Raw genomic sequence first — 24,680 nt, 5'->3', positions numbered from 1 at the left:
ATTCCGAAATAACTTTTCATACAAAACAGAATTAACTGAAAATGAATTCAATTCCACTTAAAGATGGCTAAAAGTATTAAAAAAATGCATTGGCATCGTGTTCTGATAAATTTTCTAAAAGTTTCAAATGTTTAGATAGTCGGGAAGTTGGTTAACAATAGATTGCAAGATTTGTACTGGATAAACAATCACCGGAAAAATAAGAATACGACTTAATAAAAACGGTGTAATATAAATATACTGAATTCTTCAACTTAATGCCATTGAAATAAATTTGAAAACAGAATATCTTAAGAGAATATCGAAAAATATTTCTAGGTACATAATACAAAAAACAATAATCACCATAAAATAGATAATTTTTTAAGCAGTGATCGTAAAAAAGGCTTCCATCGGAATTGTATCGGCAATATGAGATTAAGTTGTATCGATTGCGTCGGAAAGTAATAATACAGATACCGTATTGAATGTTTATGGCGAAAGTTGTTGTTTGCTAAGAAAAATAATGGCTGTGCTTAAGTATCGTAAAAAAATATTGTATTGCGTTGAATCGATAAAGGGACATGTGTTTTCGTTACGTTTCCTCCGAATTTCGGATGCCACAACCAATATAATGTATTTGCTGACTTGATCAATAAATTTTTATATTGCTGTCATTAAATGAACGTTTTTATGATGAACGTAAATGATATTGCATACAGAATTACAACAGTATACGTTTATAATACTGTTTCCACATTTTGATAGCAATAGAGGCATGTTTCGTTTGCTTTGATATCAATAACTGAGTGCAGTAGTGTACATACTGTACTAAAAGGTCATTACAAAGATTGTAATTTTGTAATACATACGTAATAACTGTTTATAGGTCGTTGACTGTCGGGATAAGGTCTGATTTAATTTAATTATTTATGATTATTTGTGGATAGAGAAGTGCGGGACATTAATAAAGTTAAAAAACAAACAAAATAATATATTGAAAATACATAATTTATTTGGAAACACCTCATGCATATAGACACTAGAAAAATCATTTTGTAAAAAAAATACGCCACCCGACGGGATTTGAACCTGTATCTGCTGAATTCCCGCCAGTAAACTTTTCCAATTAAGCTTCGGGCATCTTAGTTAATTACGATGATTTTAACTAGTAGTTGTAACATGAAATACTTATCGAACTGCGTTATAATGTTGCCTATCGGTTTTAGTATATTAAATTAAGGTAAGTATGAATTAATTTCTTAATAACCCACGTCGCAAATTATGTATATTCAATAATTCAATATAATATATAATGTTACATTCTCAAATCTTGTGTCTTATTTATTGAATAAAAAAAATAGTTTATAAAAATAATATATTATACTTACTCATTTTTTTAGAATAAAATATTCCGTAAGAACGAATTCTTTAAATCGATTATTTCCAATGATTTTATTTTTAACGAATGCGGGGGTGGGGGTTGGAGCGTAATATCTTGTGACGCTAGTTATGGAAGAGCCTTTTTCAAACACTAAAACTATCATTTTATTAATATATATAATGAACCGCCCTTAATAGACGAATGAAAGATTGTTTCGCTGGTTTTAAAATATTTGTTTGGAACGGACGGATTATATTATTATCTAATAGTTTAAGCAAATAGTTAGGCTTTTACAGCTTTTAGGTCACTCTTGTAGCATCGTTACAAGATACCCATTTCAAAAATTTTGAGACTCATTATCCTACTATCCGTGCCTTTATTTGATTATTTTTTTCTTTGGTATGCTCATATACTGTAATCTGAATGCTAGAAGATATTTATATTTAGCTGGATACGTATTTTTTTGACTTTTCGACTTAAATGAGAACTTGCAATGTCATTTTTGATAGTATGTATTGACATATTGTTTATTCTTATAGGTATTTAAAAAATCGGAAGAATCGTTATTTTTTTCTCTCAAGGTATATAATTAACCTGACATTGGTAATGCCGAATCGGAGGGCACTAACTCAACCAAATCGCTTCGGATATTGTTATATGACACTTGCGTGAGTATGAGTTTAGGTAGATGTTGCCATTCACGGCATACTTTCTTATATTTCTTAATGATTTTTCTAACTCTTATAGTAACGCTATTTTTGTATACTTACTATTGTTAAGGCTATACCTCAGTTGAGGCATGGCCTAAAAAGATTATGGCTAGGCGATGCGCGGATTGTGCAAATTACGCTTGCCGAAAGAAATATAATTTGTCATATAAATCCAACATGCGTCCATTTAATGTTCTGTTTATTGTTCTATTAGTAACAATAATAATATATTCATTGACATGTTTTCTTTTTCAAGTGAATGGGCTACGTTTTTTAGTCATCTTTACACGATTTAAGAATTATTACCCCCGTCGCCATCACGAAACAAATTGACGTGTTCATAGCTCGACGTTTGCTCTCCGATTGCCAGCGAGTTCAAAATTTCGTCGCACCTATAGTTGAAAATTATTTGCCGTTTCACTGAAGTACCGTCTTAATGCGGTTCCCCATTATTACTTTTTTCTATATTAATTTGTGAACGTATTGAATTTATAATTTGTTTACTATAGTATGTAAGATAAATAAATTTAAATGTATTAAAAATGTTTGTCACTAGTTTTATATATTATATTAAATATTGTTGAAACAATCGTTAATACGTTTGATATACACAATAACTACTGCAATATTGAGGTCACATTTGAGTACATTTTTGTATTGTATAATTAAAAAAAAACGCTAAAGTAACATTGTAAGAGTATGGTAATTTGGTTATTATATTTACTAAAGATTACATACTTAGACAGAATGTAACGAGGTAAACATTTTTGTTTTGTTTACTTGGGGTCAGTCCATCGACATTATGGTCAGTACTGGTTTAACTAGCAAAGTGTGCAAAGCCCCAGATGCGCATACTTCGAGAGTTTTCACTGTAACAACTTTTCTCATAACGTAATGGATATTAGCTGGAGAAGGTGGCCGCTAACTGCCCGAGTACGCTGGACATCCAGGAGTTGAGAGCATCATCAAATTTGCATTGTAAATAGACTCTGGCAAGGGGAGGCCGTTACTACGTAGACAGGTGCGAATTCACGTGTAAACTACAAGCTAGGTACACTCGATAAACTACGTCGAGAGTATTTGCTTGAGAGCTAACGCAGAAAAAGTGAAGTATAAGTAAGTAGTCGTGTTTCAACTATATTATATCAGACTTAGTGATACGGAAAATAAAAAAGTGCATGGTTAAAGTAGGATTTATATTTAAAATATATTAGATGACTAGTTAAACAAAATATACATATATTGCAAGACATCTTCAGGTAAGTCTCCAACAATTAGTACATGGAAAATTATGTCATTCTTGACTTAACATACATTTGTCAAGTTATGGGGTATTTAAAAAAATGATTAGAAATTAAAATGGCATTAAAAATTATATTGTATGTAGGTATATAAGACGACTTTACATTATATACTATTTAAAATGATACAAATATATATTAATTATGATTTTCACTACGTTAGAGACACTGGATATTATAATCCTGATATTAATTAGTTCGTTTGTTTGTTAAGTGTATATATGTAATATTGTTGTATAGTATTATAATTAAACTTAATAATTTGAATATATACATAAATATTCTTTTTTAAATGGAGGCTCAATGACAGTTGTATATTTTAACAGTAGTGTAATTAATAATCGAAGTAAAACGATAATAAATCCCCAGGATTTGAGAAAATCACATACTTATATTGTGTCTTCACCGCGTCGAACGCGGAGTTCCCGGATGAAAGGCCACGTGATAAACTATATAAAAATCTTGTACTGTACATTTAGTATTTGAAGGCGTCCCCGGAAAATGGGTCTATATGCAAAAACAAAATTGTTCAGTAGAGGAAAAATCGTTTTTTCGATCATGCGGACTTTTGGATTATATCTGTGATAATAATTATTATGTTCATGAAAACACTCTTTATCATTGACAAATTTTTATTTTTATTATTTTGGATAATAAAATAATCATATAGACCCCTTTTCAACGGTAAGCATTTTAGTATTACTTAGTAATATCTCAAAAAGTGTGGCAGTTAAAATAAAAAAACTTTCCAATATCGTGAGCAATGCTACGAGTATATAAACCCGTTTTAGTCAATAAAATCACTTTTTGACATGCTGTATTATATAGACCCCTTTGCCGGGGACGCCTTCAATTCATATAAATTATTGGTGGTATTTACATATTATATACACTGTAATAAACATACAATAACATAGATCACGTACTTCACCATATCACATTCTAGTACTGGAACATAGAATAAGCCAAGGTAGAGCCCTATTTCCCTTGGTATAGTGTCTTTCGGCATATCTGACCTGTAGCTTATTTTAAAGAAATGATGCAGTATGAGGAAAGGATTAATCATAACGTTTGAGTTGTTATAAATTTTGAATTTAGTATAATATTTTTACACTAAAAAAGAACACGTGGCTCAAATATTATAGTTTTGTCAGACATCATAGAAATACCCAGTATTGAAAAAATCTCACCTACTTATGTACATATCTACGCATTCGCAGCTATAGCATATTCTGGATCAGAACTATTTCCTCGTGTCAGGTTTACAGTGACGTCCCTAGACAGAATGCCGCCCCTAGGTAGCGCCAAAATGCCATTTCATTCTTTTTACAGTATTTTTTATCATCCTTCCATGACTCCAATACCTTAGAAATGTGTTGGATACATTATTAACAAATTATAGACTGTAATTATTCGCAAATCTGCTCGTGTCATTTCTGGTGACCAAGGACGCCGGAGGGTAATGGAAGTAGACTAGACATCGCGAACCCAACAAAAAGATTACAACCCTGTTAAACCTTTTATGTCAATTAATACATTATGTTTTCAACCAGTAAGCTGAATTTGTAATGGAAAGATGGTTTCGTTATTACTAAGTTAAGGTAGCTATTTCTCCTCGATTTACCGCCCTTCGAGTAACTGCCGCCCCCAAACGACGCTCAATCTGCCTAGCCCTACGGAACGTCACTGCAGGTTTATCAGGCATCACAGATGAGGGGTGCGAGACTAATCAATGCGCTCCGCAGAGACAGAAATTTTCAGTGATGTTCTTGTTTAAGAAAATTTTATTCTATTGTATTTTTTTCCCTTGAGGGAATTATTTGGTATATATTAGATATTATGTATTGATTAGTAGCAGCTCATTTAAAATTTTAATCTCTGTTGTGAATGTAAATAAACAAATAAATATATAAATAAATACACACATACATACATAAATGAGTACTGTCCACATATGGAAGAATATTATTACAATATACATAATAAACAGAAAAGCGATAGTATATCTACATAAATTTATATACGCCGTATTATCAATTTTCACAGGACATGTGTGTGTATCTACGGACGGAATCCCGGGTGAAATTTACTTTTGTCAGTAATTGTTGACACCCTTGCGAGTGAGTCTTGTGGCAATGAAAATTGACTAGTTCCCCATAAGGTCGGGGCGGGTACTTTGTGTATATTTACACGCGCTGGTCGTCTCTTATTCTTGCCTGTATATAAATTATATTGTTGACATGATTCATTATGGGGATATGGTACACCATTTAAAATGGGCGAAGCTGGCCCGGATATTAATCAATATTTATCTAACATAATCCTATTAAAACTTGCACATTATAATATTTTATTATGGATTTATCAATGAAATTGTCTACATCCGTACTATTCCATTAGATGCTTTTTTTGTGATACCTTTTAGAAAATTTAGGTAAAATGAAACCTCACTAATAGAAAATGCATCCTGGCTATATGTGAACATGAAAACAGGTGACAGGATTGAAAAAAATACTCAAATATGAGATAGTATTATTTTTTGTGACGTATTCAATGAAGAATATCATATTCACATTGTCTATTATTGATTAAAATTTTATTTGAAAATTTAAGCACAGATTTTTGTTTAGTAATCTTGAAAGAATATATAATTTAAAAGCGTACACAGCATTTATGTTTTTGACATTTCGTTGTAGATAAATGCTTGTATGAAATTAACTAAAAATCGTAAGCATTTTGTTTTGATCGCCATATCCCATGTTGTTAAGTGCTTGAAAGATACCGCACTTTGAAGAATTTCGTAATCGGGCAAGTCAACATACGGCAGCGGTAGGTAAATCGTTCCCGACCCGACCAAACACGTGTGACACGCATTAGGCTCACTTACCACCGACGCCGACGCTCGAACCGGCGCCCATAATAACGTAGAGGTAACGATCACTGCTTATGTAGCGGAAGGTCAGGCCCTATTTCCAAACTTGAGGCGCTTTATTGAGGTTTGCCTAATGAAAATTGCGGCCGGTGTTTTAAGGGCGTCGAATTTGTCGCAGGCCTCTTGTAGCTCGTGCGTCGGATGTGTAAATTAATATCAGTTTTAGTTGCTAAACACACGTACTGCGCGTTAAACAATATTGTGGCATGTGGCTTTAAGTCATCAGGTGAAACGACTTCTCTCAAGCCAGAAGTCATCTAAGAAAATTATGGTTTGCTACTTAAAATATATATTAATGTTTTTAGCAATTAATTCTTATTGCCAAACACTAAATTATTTATCCATCCAATAATCATTAATTAAATATTAAATCCTATGTGATAATATATTGTCGCATTCAAATAAATCTGAGTACGTTTATCACTATGTACCCATACAATCACTGTTATCATCGTAATAATAGATGATGGCACATTGATGTACTGTAATTATTATCGATTGCAAAACAAAGTTAATCTAGAAAATTATTACTATCGACCGAGGGTAATTGATGGAATTTAAATTTAAATTCTAATTGTTTTGAGTTTTGTACTATTTCATTTTGGCTCATCTTTAAGGGGGGACATGCTCGTCGAAGGTCAAAATTGAGTTTTTATTGTATTTTCAAACCATGATCCTGGACACTCCTTAAACGTTGTAGATGATCTATTTATATAATGTTGAAGCCTTATTATCCTTTATAGTTATTTTAAACATTTGATGACTGCATGAAGTATTTTTGTTACATAAAATAGTATTCTTTTAAACCTCTCGCTCTAATGTTTTAGAATATAGTCATATTTAGGTACATAACTGTGCAGTGGTGTTAAGATTTTTTACATTTATTAATTTTTAAATGCATTTATAAAACCATTAGTATAATTTATTACGAGATAATTTTTGTAAAATATTCACGATAAAAAATTATTTTGATAATCTCTGTGATCCCAAATTTGACAAGAATTAGGCATTTTATTATTCAAAAAATCGGCAAGATTAACACATTTGAAGATGATTCTAAAGATATTTATTATAAACTATGTCTTTGACCATTCAAGTGTGATAAACATCTTATGAATAATGATTGCTTTATAATAATTATTGACCTAAGAACAAGGTAGTGTTTTTTTGAAATACGCCATTTCTTTTGTCACTCCCTAGTAGTTAGGCTACAACATACGGGCGTAGCCATAAAATGACAAACTATAATTAAAGTAGGGAGTAAAATTATGTTAACGCGCGTGTTTGAACATGTACCTAACCGAATTTTTTTTTATTTTTTTTTAAACGGTACATGTTCAAACACGCGCGTTAATATCATTTTACTCTATACTTCAATTATAGTTTGTCAATTTATGGCCACGGCCGTATGTTGTAGCTTAACCACTGGGGAATGACAAAAGAAATGGCGTATTTCAAAAAAACACTACCTTATTCTTAGGTCAATAATTATTATAAAGCAATCATTATTCATAAGATGTTTATCACACTTGAATGGTCAAAGACATAGCTTATAATAAGTATGTTTAGAATTATCTTCAAATGTGTTAATCTTGCCGATTTTTTGAATAATAAAATGCCTAATTCTTGTAAAATTTGGGATCACAGAGATTATCAATATAATTTTTTATCGTGAATATTTTACAAAAATTATCTCGTAATAAATTATGCTAATGGTTTTATAAATGCGTTTAAAAATTAATAAATGTAAAAAATCTTAACACCACTGCACAGTTATGTACCGAAATATGACTATATTCTAAAACATTAGAGCGAGAGGTTTAAAAGAATACTATTTTATGTAACAAAAATACTTCATGCAGTCATCAAATGTTTAAAATAACTATAAAGGATAATAAGGCTTTAAAATTATATAAATAGATCATCTACAACGTTTAAGGAGTGTCCAGGATCATGGTTTGAAAATACAATAAAAACTCAATTTTGACCTTCGACGAGCATGTCCCCCCTTAAACACTGCTTAAAATTTAAAGCTGATTTAATTTAATATTGCCGCATTTTTACAAAACGCGCGCTTCTTGTGGCGATAACAAATAAGATAGTATTCGATTCGAAATTCCTGTAAAAAATCAGTTGACCGCCTTGCGTGCGTACATAAACAGGCATTTCATTCAAAATGTAACCTTACAAAGCTTGTTTTTTTGGGGCGTGAAAATCTATGATCTCAAGCGTCCTTTCAATAAGAAATTAAAAACCAATTCCGTAACCGTGTATATTGTATAATTGTCTAATGAATATGTAATTAATTAATAGGTAGTGAAATAAATGTGTTTGAATAAAAATAAAGTGCCGGTTGTCGATTACCTTCCTCTCTATCCGAGATTATGTCCAGTTTTCTGTCATTCCACGCAAATTATCTTAAGCCCTAGTATCAAATCACTGTTAGTTACCTACCAATTACTTTTCGGCGGAAACATATGTAAATAAATAGCAGTACTCTCTTCGGTTGTGTAAAAGACACAGTGGACATAACACGTAACAGTAATAATTGTCATTCAAAGTCTTAAGTAGGTATACTCACTCCATTTTTGAGAATTTTTAGGGTTTAGTTTTGTGATTATATTATTTATTACAGACCTTGGCTATACCGTTCATGGTATTTGTAAACAAACAAACGCAGTAAGACGTAGTACCTACCACTCCTGAGCTGATAGTGATTTACGTATATTGTGAATTGACTACTTACTTACTGACAAAATTGTTTTATTTTATAATAAACCATTGCACATTTGGATAGTAATATTTTAAAAGGTTTTTTCTTTATTATTTATTCACTTACAGCAGGATTTTAAGCATATTTTTGCGTAAACATACCTCCTGTATAGTGCCCTTCTAAGGAAGAAGGCAGTAACTGACTCTCACACACTTTCGAGATAAATGATATAATGTGACTTTTTTCCCAACTTTAGTAGGTACTGTGAATTAATAAAAAAACGGTGATAATTTTTATTAGTAGGATGTTATAAGTAATAATAAACAAGCAGTAACTGCAATAAATAGGTGCAATTATTGCCTTTTAGCTAAGACATTTGTATTATTTTAGCAGATGTTCATTTTTACACTAAAGATTTTAACGTTATTTTAGTGATAATTCTGATTTTAAAGTGAACAGAATATATAGCTTTCAAAATTAACTAACGGATGGTATTCATAACTCAATTTCACAAATTTTGCGAGTTATTGCCTTCTTCCTTGCAAGGGCAGTATAACTCTGGTATAATAAAATGTGTTGCATCGTTTTATCGTATCGTATTTATAAGGAAATTATAAAAAAATATAATTGTGATCAATCTACTAGGTACGGTGTATTTTATAATCAATACAATATATTACCCCGTTTACATATGCATGGATTGACTGCTGACAGTACGTTTTATCGCGGCCAAAACAAAAAAATGCACCTGTAAACATATATTATTATCGTGCAAATTGCAAGATTGCACGCATGAATTAAAAAAGTTCAGAAGCTTCTGAATATTCGCCCGACAATTGGACTGTGGTACAATATCAGCCTGCAAAGTAGCACGATAGTGGCCAAACTGCCGGTGAAAAAACGACCTACACCATGCAGAAAATCATTTTGAGATTAACCGATTTTTACTACCTGTCAAATAGTAAAAATGACAACATCGCGTCTCGCTTACTCTTGAAAAATAAGATTGGTGAGACAGCCAGCACTATTACGTAATGTTATTATCGCGATAGTTTAAAATACATACTATTGGTGAAAGTAAATCCATGCACGTGTACAGGCGCTATATTAGTTTGAGATTTAATATAAAATAATAATGTAAATATAAACAATATATTATGTTTCAAAATCATTTAATTACAACCATTACATACAATTTAATTGGCATAGTTTGGTAGCGCAAATATTTTTTAACCGTACGTTGTTGACGGAGTATCAGACTGAGTTATAACTACATAGTTGAGATCTAGAATTTAAAAGAAATCCCACGAAAGACTGTAGCGTATTGTAAAACTTTGTAAAAATGCATGGGATAGTCAGGATAGTGTATTTGTAGATGACTAGGATGGATGTGAGAAAGAAATGAAATGTATAGCACCAACGGTGACGACAATAATATGAAGAGATCGTGATATCTCAAGAAATACAGCTGGTACAGGCAGACATTAGTGTTTTAATTATCTTTCATATTAGTAGAATCATATTAGAAATGTAGTGTATCCATAACAAGGCTTGCAGAGGATAGGGGAAATAATTGTTGACAGCTTTTCTAAATTCCCCTATATATATTTCAGAATTATCACAATCCACGGCCATGATGGTGACTATGAGGAAGAAGAATAACTACTATAGCTTCAAATAAAGTATTCTGGAAAATCACTGTTGAGGTGTTAACACCTTCATTGGAGGGACAACAAAACTGCTGTGTAGATAAAAACTTGAATGTAGGTTTTTTGTAGGTCTGTGAATAATTTAACCAATGGTAAAGGGTCCATCATCATAGAGTACTTGTTATAGGTCCTATATTAAATAATACAATCTTATAAAGTTGAGAAATGTTAAATCGGAGGTTTATACTATTAATTATTTTTTTAAATTGTATTGATATATACTATATATGATCATTGAAGGTTTTAGTGCACAGTACTTTAGTAAAAAAAACATTTTGATAATAATACCACATCGAAGGTTTTAACAGATAGACGATGATATAATATTAACGAGAATTTTGATTATTTACCCTAAAAAAGCTTTGGATTATGTCGTGTTTAAGCAGTCTCCTAATTTCTAATTATTAATAATGACTTCTACTTATCATAATATTAAGATAGACTTTTAGTTGTCCGTAAGGAATCAAAAAGGAAGGAAACAAACCGGATATACGAACTCGGGTTAACCCCAACTGACCGGATGTTTTAAGGTATAATACTATTAAGAGAATTAACAATTTTTTAATTATTAATATATGGCTCAAGGCTATATTAAACTTTTCAAATAGTATGTAGGTGGTAAAAAGTATTAATAATAATATATAGGACAATGGTAGGTATTTAAAAATATCTGGTATAGTCAACCTTACAGTATGTACCTAGTTATAATATGACATATGTATTATTATGTTAGGTTGTGTGGTACTATCTCGATTGTGGATAAAATATTATATTATGCATTTTGAATTACAAATACGGACATACGGAGTTTGAAAATATCTGAATAATTTATTTTGTTGTAATTACCCATAATTTCATATTCAATACTTCTTGGCGCCATTACTATACTAGGGTCACTTTGGTGGCTCTACCCTAGGGTCTCAAAAGCAGTAGCGTCCCTAGACAAAATGTCGCCCCATTTTTTTTAATACTTACAGTATTTTTAATAATATCATCCTTTCATGACTCCAATATCTAAGAAATTTGTTGTATGTATACATTATAGATACATTGGCAAACATATTGGGATACATTAATTATTAGGTAAGTATGCACCTTCCTATAATATTCAAATATAATTTGCAAATCTGCACGTGACATTGATCGTCATCAAGGACGTGACGTCCAACGACAATGAAAGTAATCTAGACATCGCGAACCCGACAAAAAATACAGTCCTGTTAAACCTGTTAACTATTCATACATTTTGTTTCCAACCAGTGAGCTGAATTCTGTAATGGAAAGATATCTCTGTTATTACTAAGTTTATGTACCTATTTCCATATATACCTAATGATTCTCGTCAATTTGCCGTCCTTCGAGCAACTGCCGCCCTCAAGCGACGCTCAATCTGCCTACCCCCACGGGACGTCACTGCTCAAAGGGCTGATATCCAGCAACGATTGAACGGAAAAGACGAAAGAAAACTAATATTTTTTTGATTAAAATATCAGCGGTCTCTTCTAAGTATACGACTATATAATATATTAGAAACAAACCAATGGAATATAAAAATCAATCATATTATAATTATATAGTATATAGTTACCTATCTAAATTTAAATTTTGTTGTGTGTTTAAAATGTGTTAAGAGTAATACAATATTATTAGGTAGGTTATACGCCGATGATGCTGTCCTATTCGACAACTCAATCAAGGGCATTCAAGAGACAATCAACAGGTTGCATAACAACTCCTCTCGCGTTGGTTTGAAAATCAACGCGAAGAAAACCAACGTCTTGTGCAATAGCACCTGTCCTGATCCAGATTTCCCTCTGATTAGCGATGGACAAAGCATCGAGAGCGTCGACAGCTTCAAGTATCTGGGGGTACACATCACGGGAGAGGGCATTTTGCAGAAAGAGCTCGCTATCCGAATGGGAATGGTGGAGCAACATTCAACTCGATGCGAAATGTCTGGGACTCACGGTTGTACTCAGTCAAAACCAAATGCCGCCTATTCGACGCTTGCATTCTGACGGTGCTGCTTTACGGCAGCGAATCATGGCACCTTACGAAGGCTCAGAGCAACCGTATACTGAGCTTCGAAAACAGATGTTTGCGACGAATACTGGGTGTGCGGTGGTATGACTTTAGGAGCAACGAGGAGATAAGAGAACGTACCAAGCAGCCTCTCATCACACTGAAAGTGAAGAGGCGACGTTGGACCTGGCTCGGCCACGTGCTGCGGATGCCAGAAGAGAACTTTAACCTGGCTTGCCTGTTCTTCAAGCCGACCGGATTCCGGCGTCCTGGAAGGCCGCTAAATACAATCTACAGAGTATATACGGCGGAGCTACGGGATGCTGGTTTGACTTGGAACGAAGCAAGAAGACTGGCGAGCGATAGGGATTCTTGGAGGCGCCGCGTGGTGTCCATATGCTCCAGCTAAGGGGCGGATATGGGCAAAGAAAGAAGAAGATTAGGTAGGTATGTAATAATAATGTTGTAGTAGTTTGTTTACCAATTTCTATTATTATTTTCTCAATTCCACATCTACTGACCCCATCATTTGTAAAGTGTTTGAACCGCAGCTGCCAGGATGTAAGAAACTGTTTGATGCGACACAATGCGGTCAATAATAAAAATATGTCTTCAATTTACGGCTCGCTTTGCAGTTTATTTTCAGACACAGGAATGGAAACCCCAACTCACGTCGACAGACGCCGATGTTCTATTAATTGACCAGGACTGGCGCTATATAGTAGTAAAGTACTTTGTAGAATTCCACGTTCATATTTATAATAAATCTGTTTCGACAATAATGTTGCTCAACAGGTATCTGGATAATAATTATCGATAAGATAAAAATAAATGATTAATTTAATTGTTCACTTATATTTTAATACATAATTAATGACACGTAAAATTAAAATAGAAGATGCTTATTACGCCGTCTCGTGGTTGCCTTACACCTCAAAGCACCGCGAAGTCCTACCATGCCAACTGATTTTTATATTTCCTACGGCGGAAGGATCCATTGGCGAAGGGGAGTCAAATAATGCGTTCAGTGATTCATCATTTTAAACATTTATATATATTTTTATTTCAATGTTAATGTCAAAACTGTGGTAATATGTTGTAAGTAGTTTTTATATAAATTAATTAATCTACTATAGGTAGGTACTGCATAAAATTACTCAGAAACATTACAACCTCTTGTTATAGCACGGATTTACCAGACTGCCATTGACACCAAATATCATGTTAGGGAACGGCTTCATTGGGGAGCCTTGGCCCAACACGGCGACGCAAAGGTGGAGGTCGCGCCGCATGCCAACTACCGCGGCAATTATGAACTCAAAACAATAACGTTTTAAACTGGTTGAATTTATTCAGAGTTATTTTAACAGAATTGACATCGGCAGTTTATTAATTAAATGTTTAATTAACGATACGGCATTTTAAAGAGATCGACAATCATCGCGGGAGCTCCGGCGGACAGACGGTCCTGCCTTCGCCTCCCGGATATCAAGTCCCGAACAACTTACTTAGGATATAAGCGTATTCATGAGGGATGCCTGACGGTTTTTTAAGCGTCTACTCCCGCAATATCTAGTGCCTATCTGTGCGGCACTTGATTGTTGTTAGTTGAAGGGACCCGGCCTCGGTGGCTTCGCGACCGAGCGAGGCCGGGTTGGAGATCTCAGTGAGATGATCTGGATGATGATTAAAAAGTAAAGCAAACTTCACGCAGGCGTCCGTCGAATTCTTCGCATACCTCTTGCTGCTTTGGCTCGTATTCTTCACTTCCGGTCGTTGCCATAGCCTGGAAGAGCTCCGAGTATCGCAGCTCGGAGCTCTGCTTCTTGGCGGTTGGCAGGGCTGGGCTGGGTCCTTATTCTTGCGTGTGGTCTGGAGGCTTATTTCTTTTTCAAGAAGTAGGCGCGTTGGTTGGTCTCGCTGCAGTAGATTTTATCAGTTTTGGGCGTCTTTGTCTTCTTATTATTTTTCTTCTTTTTCTTTGGTTTTTGGTCGGTTATTGGTGATGCAGGGTCTGGAAGGTTGTTGGTTGCATCGTGTTGCGGTATGGCGCTTTTTAACGAGAGGGCAGTGTGTTCTGTTACGTCGAGCTTATACACTATCTCGTTATAGTCCGTCGGCTGGTATTCATTTTCGGAGTCTTGGTCGGGAGTTGGTGACGCAGGTTTGTTGGTCTCCTGTGGTTCGTCAGGTTTTGGAGTTACATCTGAGGTCTTGCTTGATTCATTTAAGTGGCATTTAAGTGCCTCTGAGTATGCGTCCAAGAAGAAGTATGCTTTCGGATCATTCTTGCAGTCCTGTTGTTTTTTGAGTCCTTCAGTTTCTCTGAGATCGGTTCTTATGAGGTTTTCAGGGAGTTTGGTGCGATTTAGGAGGTCTCTGACTCTTTCATGAAGCAGGCGTTTCTGTTCGGAATCGAGATTTGTTCTTGGAAGACTGCTGAGCAGCCTGTTCCTTTCATCATAGTAAATCACCTGGGAAGCGCGGGACATGGGTAGTGTTGCTTCCGGGGACTTCCGGCAGTTGGTCTGCTGAGGTTCATCAGGCAAGTCATCTTGTGATTGGTTGATGTCACTCTGATCGGACAGTTGGTCGTTTTCTTCTGATTCTGAGTCGGTTTCGGGGTCGTCCGGAGTCTTTTCTGCGAGCTCATCGGGAGTCGGGGTCTCGAGACTTTCTACTTCCGGGGACTCTGTCGTTTCTGCATATGAGTTGTTGGCAGAGTCGGGAGTCAGGGTCTCAGGTGTTGTGGTTTCGGCCGGTTGTGTATCCGGGGATCCGGGTTCGGCCTCAGCGAAGGAGACATCCACTTCCGTCGAGGTCTCCTTGTGAAGTCGAGCGTCTGGGATTAATGCTTGTGTCTGGGTACACAGGGACAAGGGGCATTGGATGCCGGGTCCTGCCCCGTGTCATTCTCCGGACGCTGATGATCGGGAGGCCTCTCCGAAGAAGATCGTTAGTGATGTCCTCCGTGTGCGTGCCGATGTGGAAGCCCCTGATAACGACCGATAGATGGTCGGTATCGTGTCCAGGATGAGTGGCTGGGTGTGCCTCCTTGATCGGCGCGCTGTTGTGATGTGATGATGTGTGATGGTGTAGAGTGGTCTTTGTCCAAATATGCGGTGATGGTCGTCTTGGCGGGTTGATGCTTTTCCTCCAGGTAGGAGGAGGGCGGGTAGGTGGGACTGCGGGTGACGCCGACTCGGCCTGCTCCTGATATGCCGTCAAGAGCAGGAAGTGCAGCGTCATGAGATCCCTCAGTTTGGTCGGCCGGAATGCGGCGAGTCTGGATATTTCGATTTGGATATGCTCCATCTTGTCGTAGGCGGATGATCGGAATCACTTGCGGTGGTAAGCAAAAATGGGTAGTTTGCTCGGTCGGCAGGTAGCGGCAGAAAAGTAGGTAATACTATGCTGGTCGGCAGGCGGCGGCAAAAAGTAGGTAATTCTTTGCGGGTCGGCAGGTATCGGCAAAAAGTAGGTAACTTTGTTGCTGTTTGGCAGGATGTAGCAAAGTAGGTATTTGCTATGTCGGCTGGTTCTGCAGGTAGATTGAAGGTCTTGATTCGGTTGGATATCTCAGCTGGAGTCGGAGCGCACGGAAAGGCGACTGCTCGCGACGGGTGCTAGACCGCAAGTGTCCCGAACAACTTACTTACTTAGGGTATGTGCTTATTCATTTGGGCCACCTAGATGGTTTTTAGCGTCTATCCCCTTTATATGAAGTACCTATCTGGAGTGAAGCATGATTGGAGTGAGAGGACCTGGTTTCGGCGGCTTCGCGTCCGACCGAGACCAGGTTTGGGATCTGGGTGAAGGAATCTCTAGTAAGTATATTTAAAAAGTGTTTCTTCTGAACAAACAACAACAAGGACCGCCGCCGTCACAGGCCCCCAACATCTCCCCACCCCACATCTCGCTTCTGTCCGGCTTTGCAGAGTTCAGCGTTCAGCCCGTGGGGTCTGGCGTTCGTCCAGTCCGAATCCAGAGCCGGGGTCATCTTCTTCCGCACCAGCCGGTGCTCCCACGAAGACTGAGAGAAGGCCAAAAAGCAAGATCGGCATCCATAATCGCATCTTCATCGTGTGTTACTTCGGGTCTTAGCCCGTTTGCTCATCAAAATTTGAGCCGCAGAGGGGGGAAAAACTCCGGAGGTGAGCAAGCCCACAACCGGCCAAAAACCCCTCCGCTGTGGTTTTAATCTGTAGGGAGAGAGAATAATATGAGGAAAAAGGATATTTATTTAGGGGAGGGGGGATTTATTAGAAGTACCCTCCTGGGTCGTCTGGACATCTTGGGTGGTGGTCGGTCTAGGTTGAGTGGCAAGGGATCTGTAAACATATAGAGAAGTACAAGAAGTAAAGAATAAACAGAAAGAGAAGTATATAAGGAAAAAGGATATTTTTATTAGTGGAGGGGGGAATTAATAGAAGTACCCTCCTGGGTCATCCGGACATCCTGGGTGTTGGTCGGTCTAGGTTGAGTGGCAAGGGATCTGTAATCATATAGAAAAGTACAAGAAGAAAAGAGTATACATAAAGAGAAGAATATAGGAAAAAAGGATATTTATTTAGGGGAGGGGGGCATTAGTAGAAGTACCCTTCTTGGTCGGTCAAATTGATAGTGAGCGTGTATGTCGTAATGTAATAGGTCTTTAATTGTCGTGTTGGGATGGTTGTTGATGGAGCTGTAGAATTGCTTCGTGAGCTTGAGGATGTGGGCGAACAAAGGGCTCACAACATCTTTTATAATTTAAGATACTTCATGTTACTGCACTTACTGGCTAACAAAATGGTTTGGCGCAGCCTTTATTAATAAATTTGTATATTACAAGATATATTCATATAAGTGATATTATTCCATAACACTATACCCGAAAAAATCAAAATCCAGTGATTTACCAATTAAGGTACCGACTCAACTACTATCTATCAGTGACGAAGGGTGGAGGTAGACTGTTAAGATGCGTTATAAATAGTGCACATTAAACTTTGTGTGTCATACGTATTGGTTTTTAATGAACTAAGATTACAATTTACAGATGGTGTTAGTTAGTTTTTAAAATTCAATTAAACTCTGCCTAAACCAAACCATAATAGTTTTGGTATACTTTGGGCGATACGACAATATTATGGATATTTTTTATTCATACTTATTGGTTTTCGTTGGATTAAGAATAGTACATATTGTTGGTTAATTTTATTAAATTCATTGAGTCCTGCTTAAGGCGAATTCTTCACTGAGCCTTTTTTAAAGAGGCACCTAGCGGAAAAATACGAAGCTTGCAATTTGAGACATTTTTTTGATAATTTACAATTTCAACTGTATTAATGAATAAATATGTATCTGAAAACATTAAAAATAAAAATATTTTTTATTTTAAGTCAAAGACAAACTTACAATTGTAAAAAATGTAATAAAATGTGAATTTGTTCTATCGGTCCGCACCCTATTATTACATATATTTTATGGTCATATTTATTATTAAAATTTAGTTTATTAAGTTTTCTAAGCATCACTTAAGCGATTTTTGACAAATTCATAGTTTTAATATTTTTTATATCTATTTTAAAAAACATCAATTTTTATAAAAAATATAAATGTGTATAACTTAAAATCCTTTTTATTTATATTAATATAAATATTTTATTTATATTGATAAAAATAATCGATTTGATATAAATAAAAAGGATTTCAAGTTATACACATTTATATTTTTTATAAAAATCGATGTTTTTTAAAATAGATATAAAAAATATTAAAACTATGAATTTGTCAAAAATCGCTTAAGTGATGCTTAGAAAACTTAATAAACTAAATTTTAATATTAAATATGACCATAAAATATATGTAATAATAGGGTGCGGACCGATAGAACAAATTCACATTTTATTGCATTTTTTACAATTGTAAGTTTGTCTTTGACTTAAAATAAAAAATATTTTTATTTTTAATGTTTTCAGATACATATTTATTCATTAATACAGTTGAAATTGTAAATTATCAAAAAAATATCTCAAATTGCAAGCTTCGTATTTTTCCGCTAGGTGCCTCTTTAAAAAAGGCTCAGTGAAGAATTCGCTTTAAACCAAACTATAATAGATAAAAAATATCATTCTATCCATAAAATATCCAAAGTTATGAATGCTTTAATTGCATAATTTTAGATATTTTATGGATTGAAGAATATTTTTACTATTATTTATTATGGCCTGATTTCGCAGGGTTAAATTGAATTTTCAAAACTTACCAACACCTTCTGTAAATTGTAGTTTTATTTCAATAAAAACAAATACGTATAGCTGACAAAATTTAATGTGCACTATTTATGGCAGACATAAACAGCCTATCTCCACCCTTCGCCACTGCTATCTATGCAGATATTAAATTTTATAACACATAACCAACTCTATGCCATGAAACGAAATTCCCTTCCCTATTTGCTTAGAGCAGCGACAGACCTGGAAAGATTGGGAAAAATATGTACCTACACGAGTACCTACCAAATGTATCAGGCATGGCCCCCACATCCTGAAGCGGGCACCAAGGCTCGGATCTTTGGCGGGCCCTCCTACCTATCACTAAGTATAAAGGCAGCGTGATGCTCCACAGTAGCGTTTTCCAAATGGCGTACGCGGTAAAATTAATGTGTATATTTTTAGTGATTTTTTATTTATTTTAATACATTCATTTGAATTATGGACTTGTCGAGTATCGATACAAAAATGAAAATTGTATCTTACAAACACATAATTTTAAATAATATCGAAGGTAAATAGCGCTTCAGGCGACTTTTTTTACTGTTAGAGAGAATTTGTGACGTGTATTTATATCATTTATCTGGTCAACTCGCCACGCCGGGCCCTTCTTGAGCCCGGGCCCCCAGGCTAGAGCCCTGTCAGCCCCCCCTTTGTGGGGGCCATGGTATCAGGGCTTGGTATATTCATACTTAGTATGACTTGATACAGGTTAATGTATAAGCGAAGCACATGTCGTAAAATATTTTTATACGTGGTGAATATCAAGATACCTACACATTTTATAATAATAAAAAAAATCAAGGCTGTCTCTGTCTATATCTATCTGGAAAAAATCCTTACGATTACGAGTAAGCATGCCCCTTGGATTTAAAATCCGTGTATAATGGTGATTTAAGATACATGTTCGAACTGGAAATGTATATTTATGTCGTAAAACGTGACACAGAATACAGCGAAAGAGCGCGAACTCGGTATATTTTCTTCGAAACTTTAGAGCGTTAGCTCGTAAAATTTTCTATGCACTTTCCTGAACAGTGCAAGTAGCGCTGGGCACAATATTTAACTTTTAGTGTCATAACTTCCGCCCCATAAAATAAACACGTACGCTACGTGCCCGGGTGCCTTGTATATTATAAGCGATGACGTGCTCTTTATTTTACTCATGGAAACCATATTGAAGTATGTTCGCCCTAACGTTACGAGGTACGAAAAAATCAACTTTTCGAGACAGGGATGGGAGAAGATTTTTGGGTATTACCCAAAATCTCTCAGAGTAACTTAGAAGATATCTTTATAGTGAGTGATTTTTGTATTTTGTTTTCAATGTCATAAGTGTAGAAAATTGCTTCTTTTTACAAAGATAAGATTATTGTAAAATGGTGCAAAATTTTTATCGCTTCCACATGTGTAATTTCAAAAACTTTTACAGTTTTTGACAGGTATTGTTTCCAACATGTGTTTTGTTCTTATTAATATTGAAAATATAGAGTCTTATATTAATCAACATAATCCATTTCAGTATCAGAGCCAAATAAAGTGTTTTCTGGTTGAATTATGCAATTTCGTAGACATCACAGAATTATTAAATGATTATTATCCACACATATTTTCATTACCGATTTTTTTTTTAAAAATGTTTGGATGAACAACAAAGCTGTTCTACTTTAGTTTGAATTTATTGCAAATATAATACTCCTCTTTCAATAATTATATTAATGTATTGATTATACCTTATAATGTTTAATTATATTGCAATGAATTTTATTCTATTTGCAATGTTATAATATAATATTTTCACCCGAATATTTATTAAGCCTAAAAATCCAGAAGAATACTGTAATAAGATTAGTGACTCAAACATAATTTGAAATTTAATCATTTGAGTGGTTTCTATTTTATAGACGGATTATTTTTAATATTTTCCAGAAATAAATTGATTCCACAAAGAAATGAAGGATATTATTGGAGTAGGTACTATTTTCGGATACACTTGGTAAACAATACGATTTGTAAATATAAATGAAATCGGATTCATATATTTGTGATATAAATAAAACGAACATAAAACATTTATTTGAGTTAACCTTTATTTATATTTATAATATAATATTATCTTATAGTATTTACATACAAATTACATCTTATGCCATAAATTATCACAGGGAATCGTGTCATATTGTTCAATAACTGTCTTTTTCTTTTCATTTACCACTTCTTGTTGGATTATTGATTCTTCGTATCTTACAAAAAATTATTATTCCACACAAAACGTTTAAATTATCTACATACAAGCACATGCATCAAATGTTGATTAAAATAAACCGAACAATGAATGTTTAATTAATTTTTATTTCTGTGAACAAAATAATGATTTTTACGTAGTTTAATTATTTTTAAAATAATGTATTCTGCATTTTTTATGCTACGCCGGATATGGGATTTAATAAAACAATTCGATTGCGTAAAGTGATAATGTTATAACTCCACTTTATACGTTGTATTTACAAAATGATATGTTAATTTTTAAGATTTAACAAATACTTGTATTAGAGGACGTAATTAGTGTAACAAAATATAAGAATTAATAATATACAATAATTTACAGTATTAATTTATATAAAATTACTACCTATGAATTTGGATAAATATAACAAAGGTACTATTATTTTTTTATACCATGCACATTATAGATAGAAACATTATAATATAATATGTGCAAATAAAATTTGGACGATAAGTTTAAAATATATAATACATTTTACTTACATCGTAAGTATAATAATATTGTGAAACTTCAAAAAAATTTAGTTTTTATTTAAATGTCGTTAAAGTTATAAATATGTTTTGATAACTCAATAAATAATCGTAACTAATAATGTAGTTAGTTGTGTAGATATTTATAAATATAAAAAGAGTTACGTAATATGCACTTTACGCAAATGAATTGGCATTTAATAACTATTATTGATACAGACTTCATTCGTCGCTCACTGTTAAATTTCACTATACAATATATTATTTTATTATATCTCTGATATATACACATGAAGTAATGAAAAAAATATATGAGGCAAAAACACGCGTTCCTTCCACGTCACATTACAATATGAATTATGGGGCAGTATTAGGAGAACAGCGGTACTAAGGAGATAGGTAGTCTGTTATCGTTCTTTTCTGTATTTTATTTGGTACACACACTGCTCAGCACTTTATGCGAGCCTGGTAACGGCGGGCTGGGCTGGCACTTTAATGGGCCTGCACAAGGTGTCAGGAGAATTGTAAGACCAAAGCGGCAATCAGGAGTACGCGGTGTGCCAGCGAGGCAAGGAGTAGAGATTGTCCGCCCCTCTGCATTGCCGCCGGGTATTCACCTGGTAAAAGAAAAGTACTTAGGTATTATTTTCGCATTTTGATTTTTTTTCTAGAGTATATCTACAACTGTTATAATTTTTCTTTCTTATAATGGTAACGTATTGTATCAAGAAATTGTAGACAAACCAAACTATTATCCGAGTGTACTTATATAATATTATATACTAAGTATTCTTAAATATAGATTATAAGTTCTGATTAAATCGACATCCATGTATATATACTTTTTTCTTTCCTTACTTTTCCATGGCTACATAGGATTAAATTATGAATAAATGGCTAAATGGGATTTAAAAAAATAATATAAACAAATCGTCGTTAAAATATGCTTTGTATGAAAATATAGAGATTATATAGTAATCCGTTGTTCAATAATTTAGGTATTTAGAGTTATCAACGGATTATGTATTTATATTATGAATGTGTATTCTGAAAAAAATCAAGATCATCCGATACATGCACATAAAGCACAAATAAATTAGCATTATGTCTAATTTTAGAAAAATTTTCAAAATGCAATTATTACTCCATAACGTGATTTCGAGACTTGCCAACTTTTGGCAGTAACCTCACGAATTACCTTATTTAAATTTATATTTTTAAAATATTATAATAGCTATTCATGACTGTATAAAATATTAGAATAACATATTATTAAAAATACAATCAAATAATTGCCTATTACCTACTGTATAACAAATAAATAAAAATAAAAAACGTAGGCATCTAGGTAGACTATTATTACCTACATACTTTTTAAATTTAATTTAATTTACAAATAATATATTTCGGAAAGCTTCCTGGTATTAATTAATTACAATAAAATCAACGCCTCAGGCAATGATAATGGATAGAAAATGTTTTTTTTTTTTTGGAAAAGCTGTAAGTCATATAATTGTACATAATTTCATTGAACTTCATCATTAAATGACGTAAAAAATGAAATAATACCGGAATAACTACACAAAAAAAGGTTTAAACCTTTAAATTCGTATGTAAAAATACAAATAAAAATACATTCGTGTAGTATTTATAATATAAATAAATGACCACAAATTTTGTGTACAAAAATTATAATATATTTAATTGAATTATAAAGGTTTTGACCTAACACCAAATTAAATAACATTTCTCTGTATACTTTCCGCAATACTTTTGCAATCATTGTCAAAGGATACGATAACATTGTACATTATTACATAATATAATGAAAAAGGCTTCGTGCGATACAAACGTGCGATACAAACATGCCATACCCTTTTAGTAGATAATATGAACCTACCAACCAATTAAAATAATATTTTGTATGTTAAATAAACACATATTTTACTTTGCGTAGGTACATTATACGTATTTCGCTAATTTGAAAGATAACTGCCACAGATCAATATACCCTGGCATATTTGTGTTTTCGAAGTTTATTATTTATCTATGGCTGAAAAATTCAAATATGTTTCACTCAGCAGAGTGCCATATTTTGAAACATATTACAATTCATGAGCAAAGTATGTAATTTAAAAGAGATTTTACAATTAGAATATGGCCACTTTTAATTTATATATACACTATAAACAAAAAATATATTACATTATTCTTGCATATTATTTAAAAAAAACTGCTAAGTAATTTATTTTTAGATCGAAGAGCATTGTAAAATTTTGACTGAAAAATTGAGTAGTCACAGTATTCTGGCAAGGGTATGATTTATATTGAATATAAATAACTACGTTTTTTAAAGTATATGTTAAAAATCGATAACTGTATTTAATAAAACGTGTTGTCGGGACTTATTACTTACTAAGTATTGTCTTTTTATTTGGTTATTGTTAAGAGGATTGCTCCTGTTGTTTTACCACGTTGATGAAATCGTGTATCTTTTAAGGATGACTTAGGCAAATTAATACCCATTAGCTACATTTTTAAAATTCCTTATTTATGTCAATGATATATTTTTAGCTTATATTTACTATTTAAAATTTATAAGTCATCTAACGTTTCTAAATACGTATAAATAATATGCAAATTTGACATAAAATTCTCTCACGCTAATATTTTTTGAACTTGATAGTAATTTTAGATGTGTTATTAATAAAACAATAAGCGTAAAGTGTAACTAATAATTATAGTCATGCTTTAAAAATACAGATTTTTTTTAAGATAGCGAATAGCTGTAAGAACCAGCAAAATTACAAAATATCGTAAAAGAATTATTAACAATATGATTGTTTTAGAAAAATATATTTTAGAAAAGATTTGCAGGTACTGTAAAGTCGAAGCAAATCAATAATCGTTAAATAA

The 24,680-nt window shown here is 33.6% G+C and overlaps 1 protein-coding gene across 1 annotated transcript in view; it reads right to left on the bottom strand.

Moving 5' to 3' along the window:
* Window positions 1-21,905: 21,905 nt before the first annotated feature.
* The window catches only part of LOC147064004 (neurotrimin-like), a 202,315-nt gene continuing 199,540 nt past the window's right edge, over window positions 21,906-24,680 (bottom strand). Inside the window, exon 8 of the mRNA XM_085958843.1 lies at window positions 21,906-22,381. Within this exon, the coding sequence (XP_085814969.1) occupies window positions 22,278-22,381 (104 nt within the window). The 3' untranslated portion in view covers window positions 21,906-22,277. The remainder of the gene's footprint in view (window positions 22,382-24,680) is intronic.

This window comes from Rhyacophila brunnea, unplaced genomic scaffold, assembly GCF_057557595.1.
Source record: "Rhyacophila brunnea isolate RB1 unplaced genomic scaffold, BYU_Rbru_1.0 scaffold_8, whole genome shotgun sequence".
In the NCBI taxonomy this organism is placed as follows: domain Eukaryota; kingdom Metazoa; phylum Arthropoda; class Insecta; order Trichoptera; family Rhyacophilidae; genus Rhyacophila; species Rhyacophila brunnea.
Note: the sequence above shows the minus strand (reverse complement) of the source record. Positions and strands in the feature narration are given on the sequence as shown.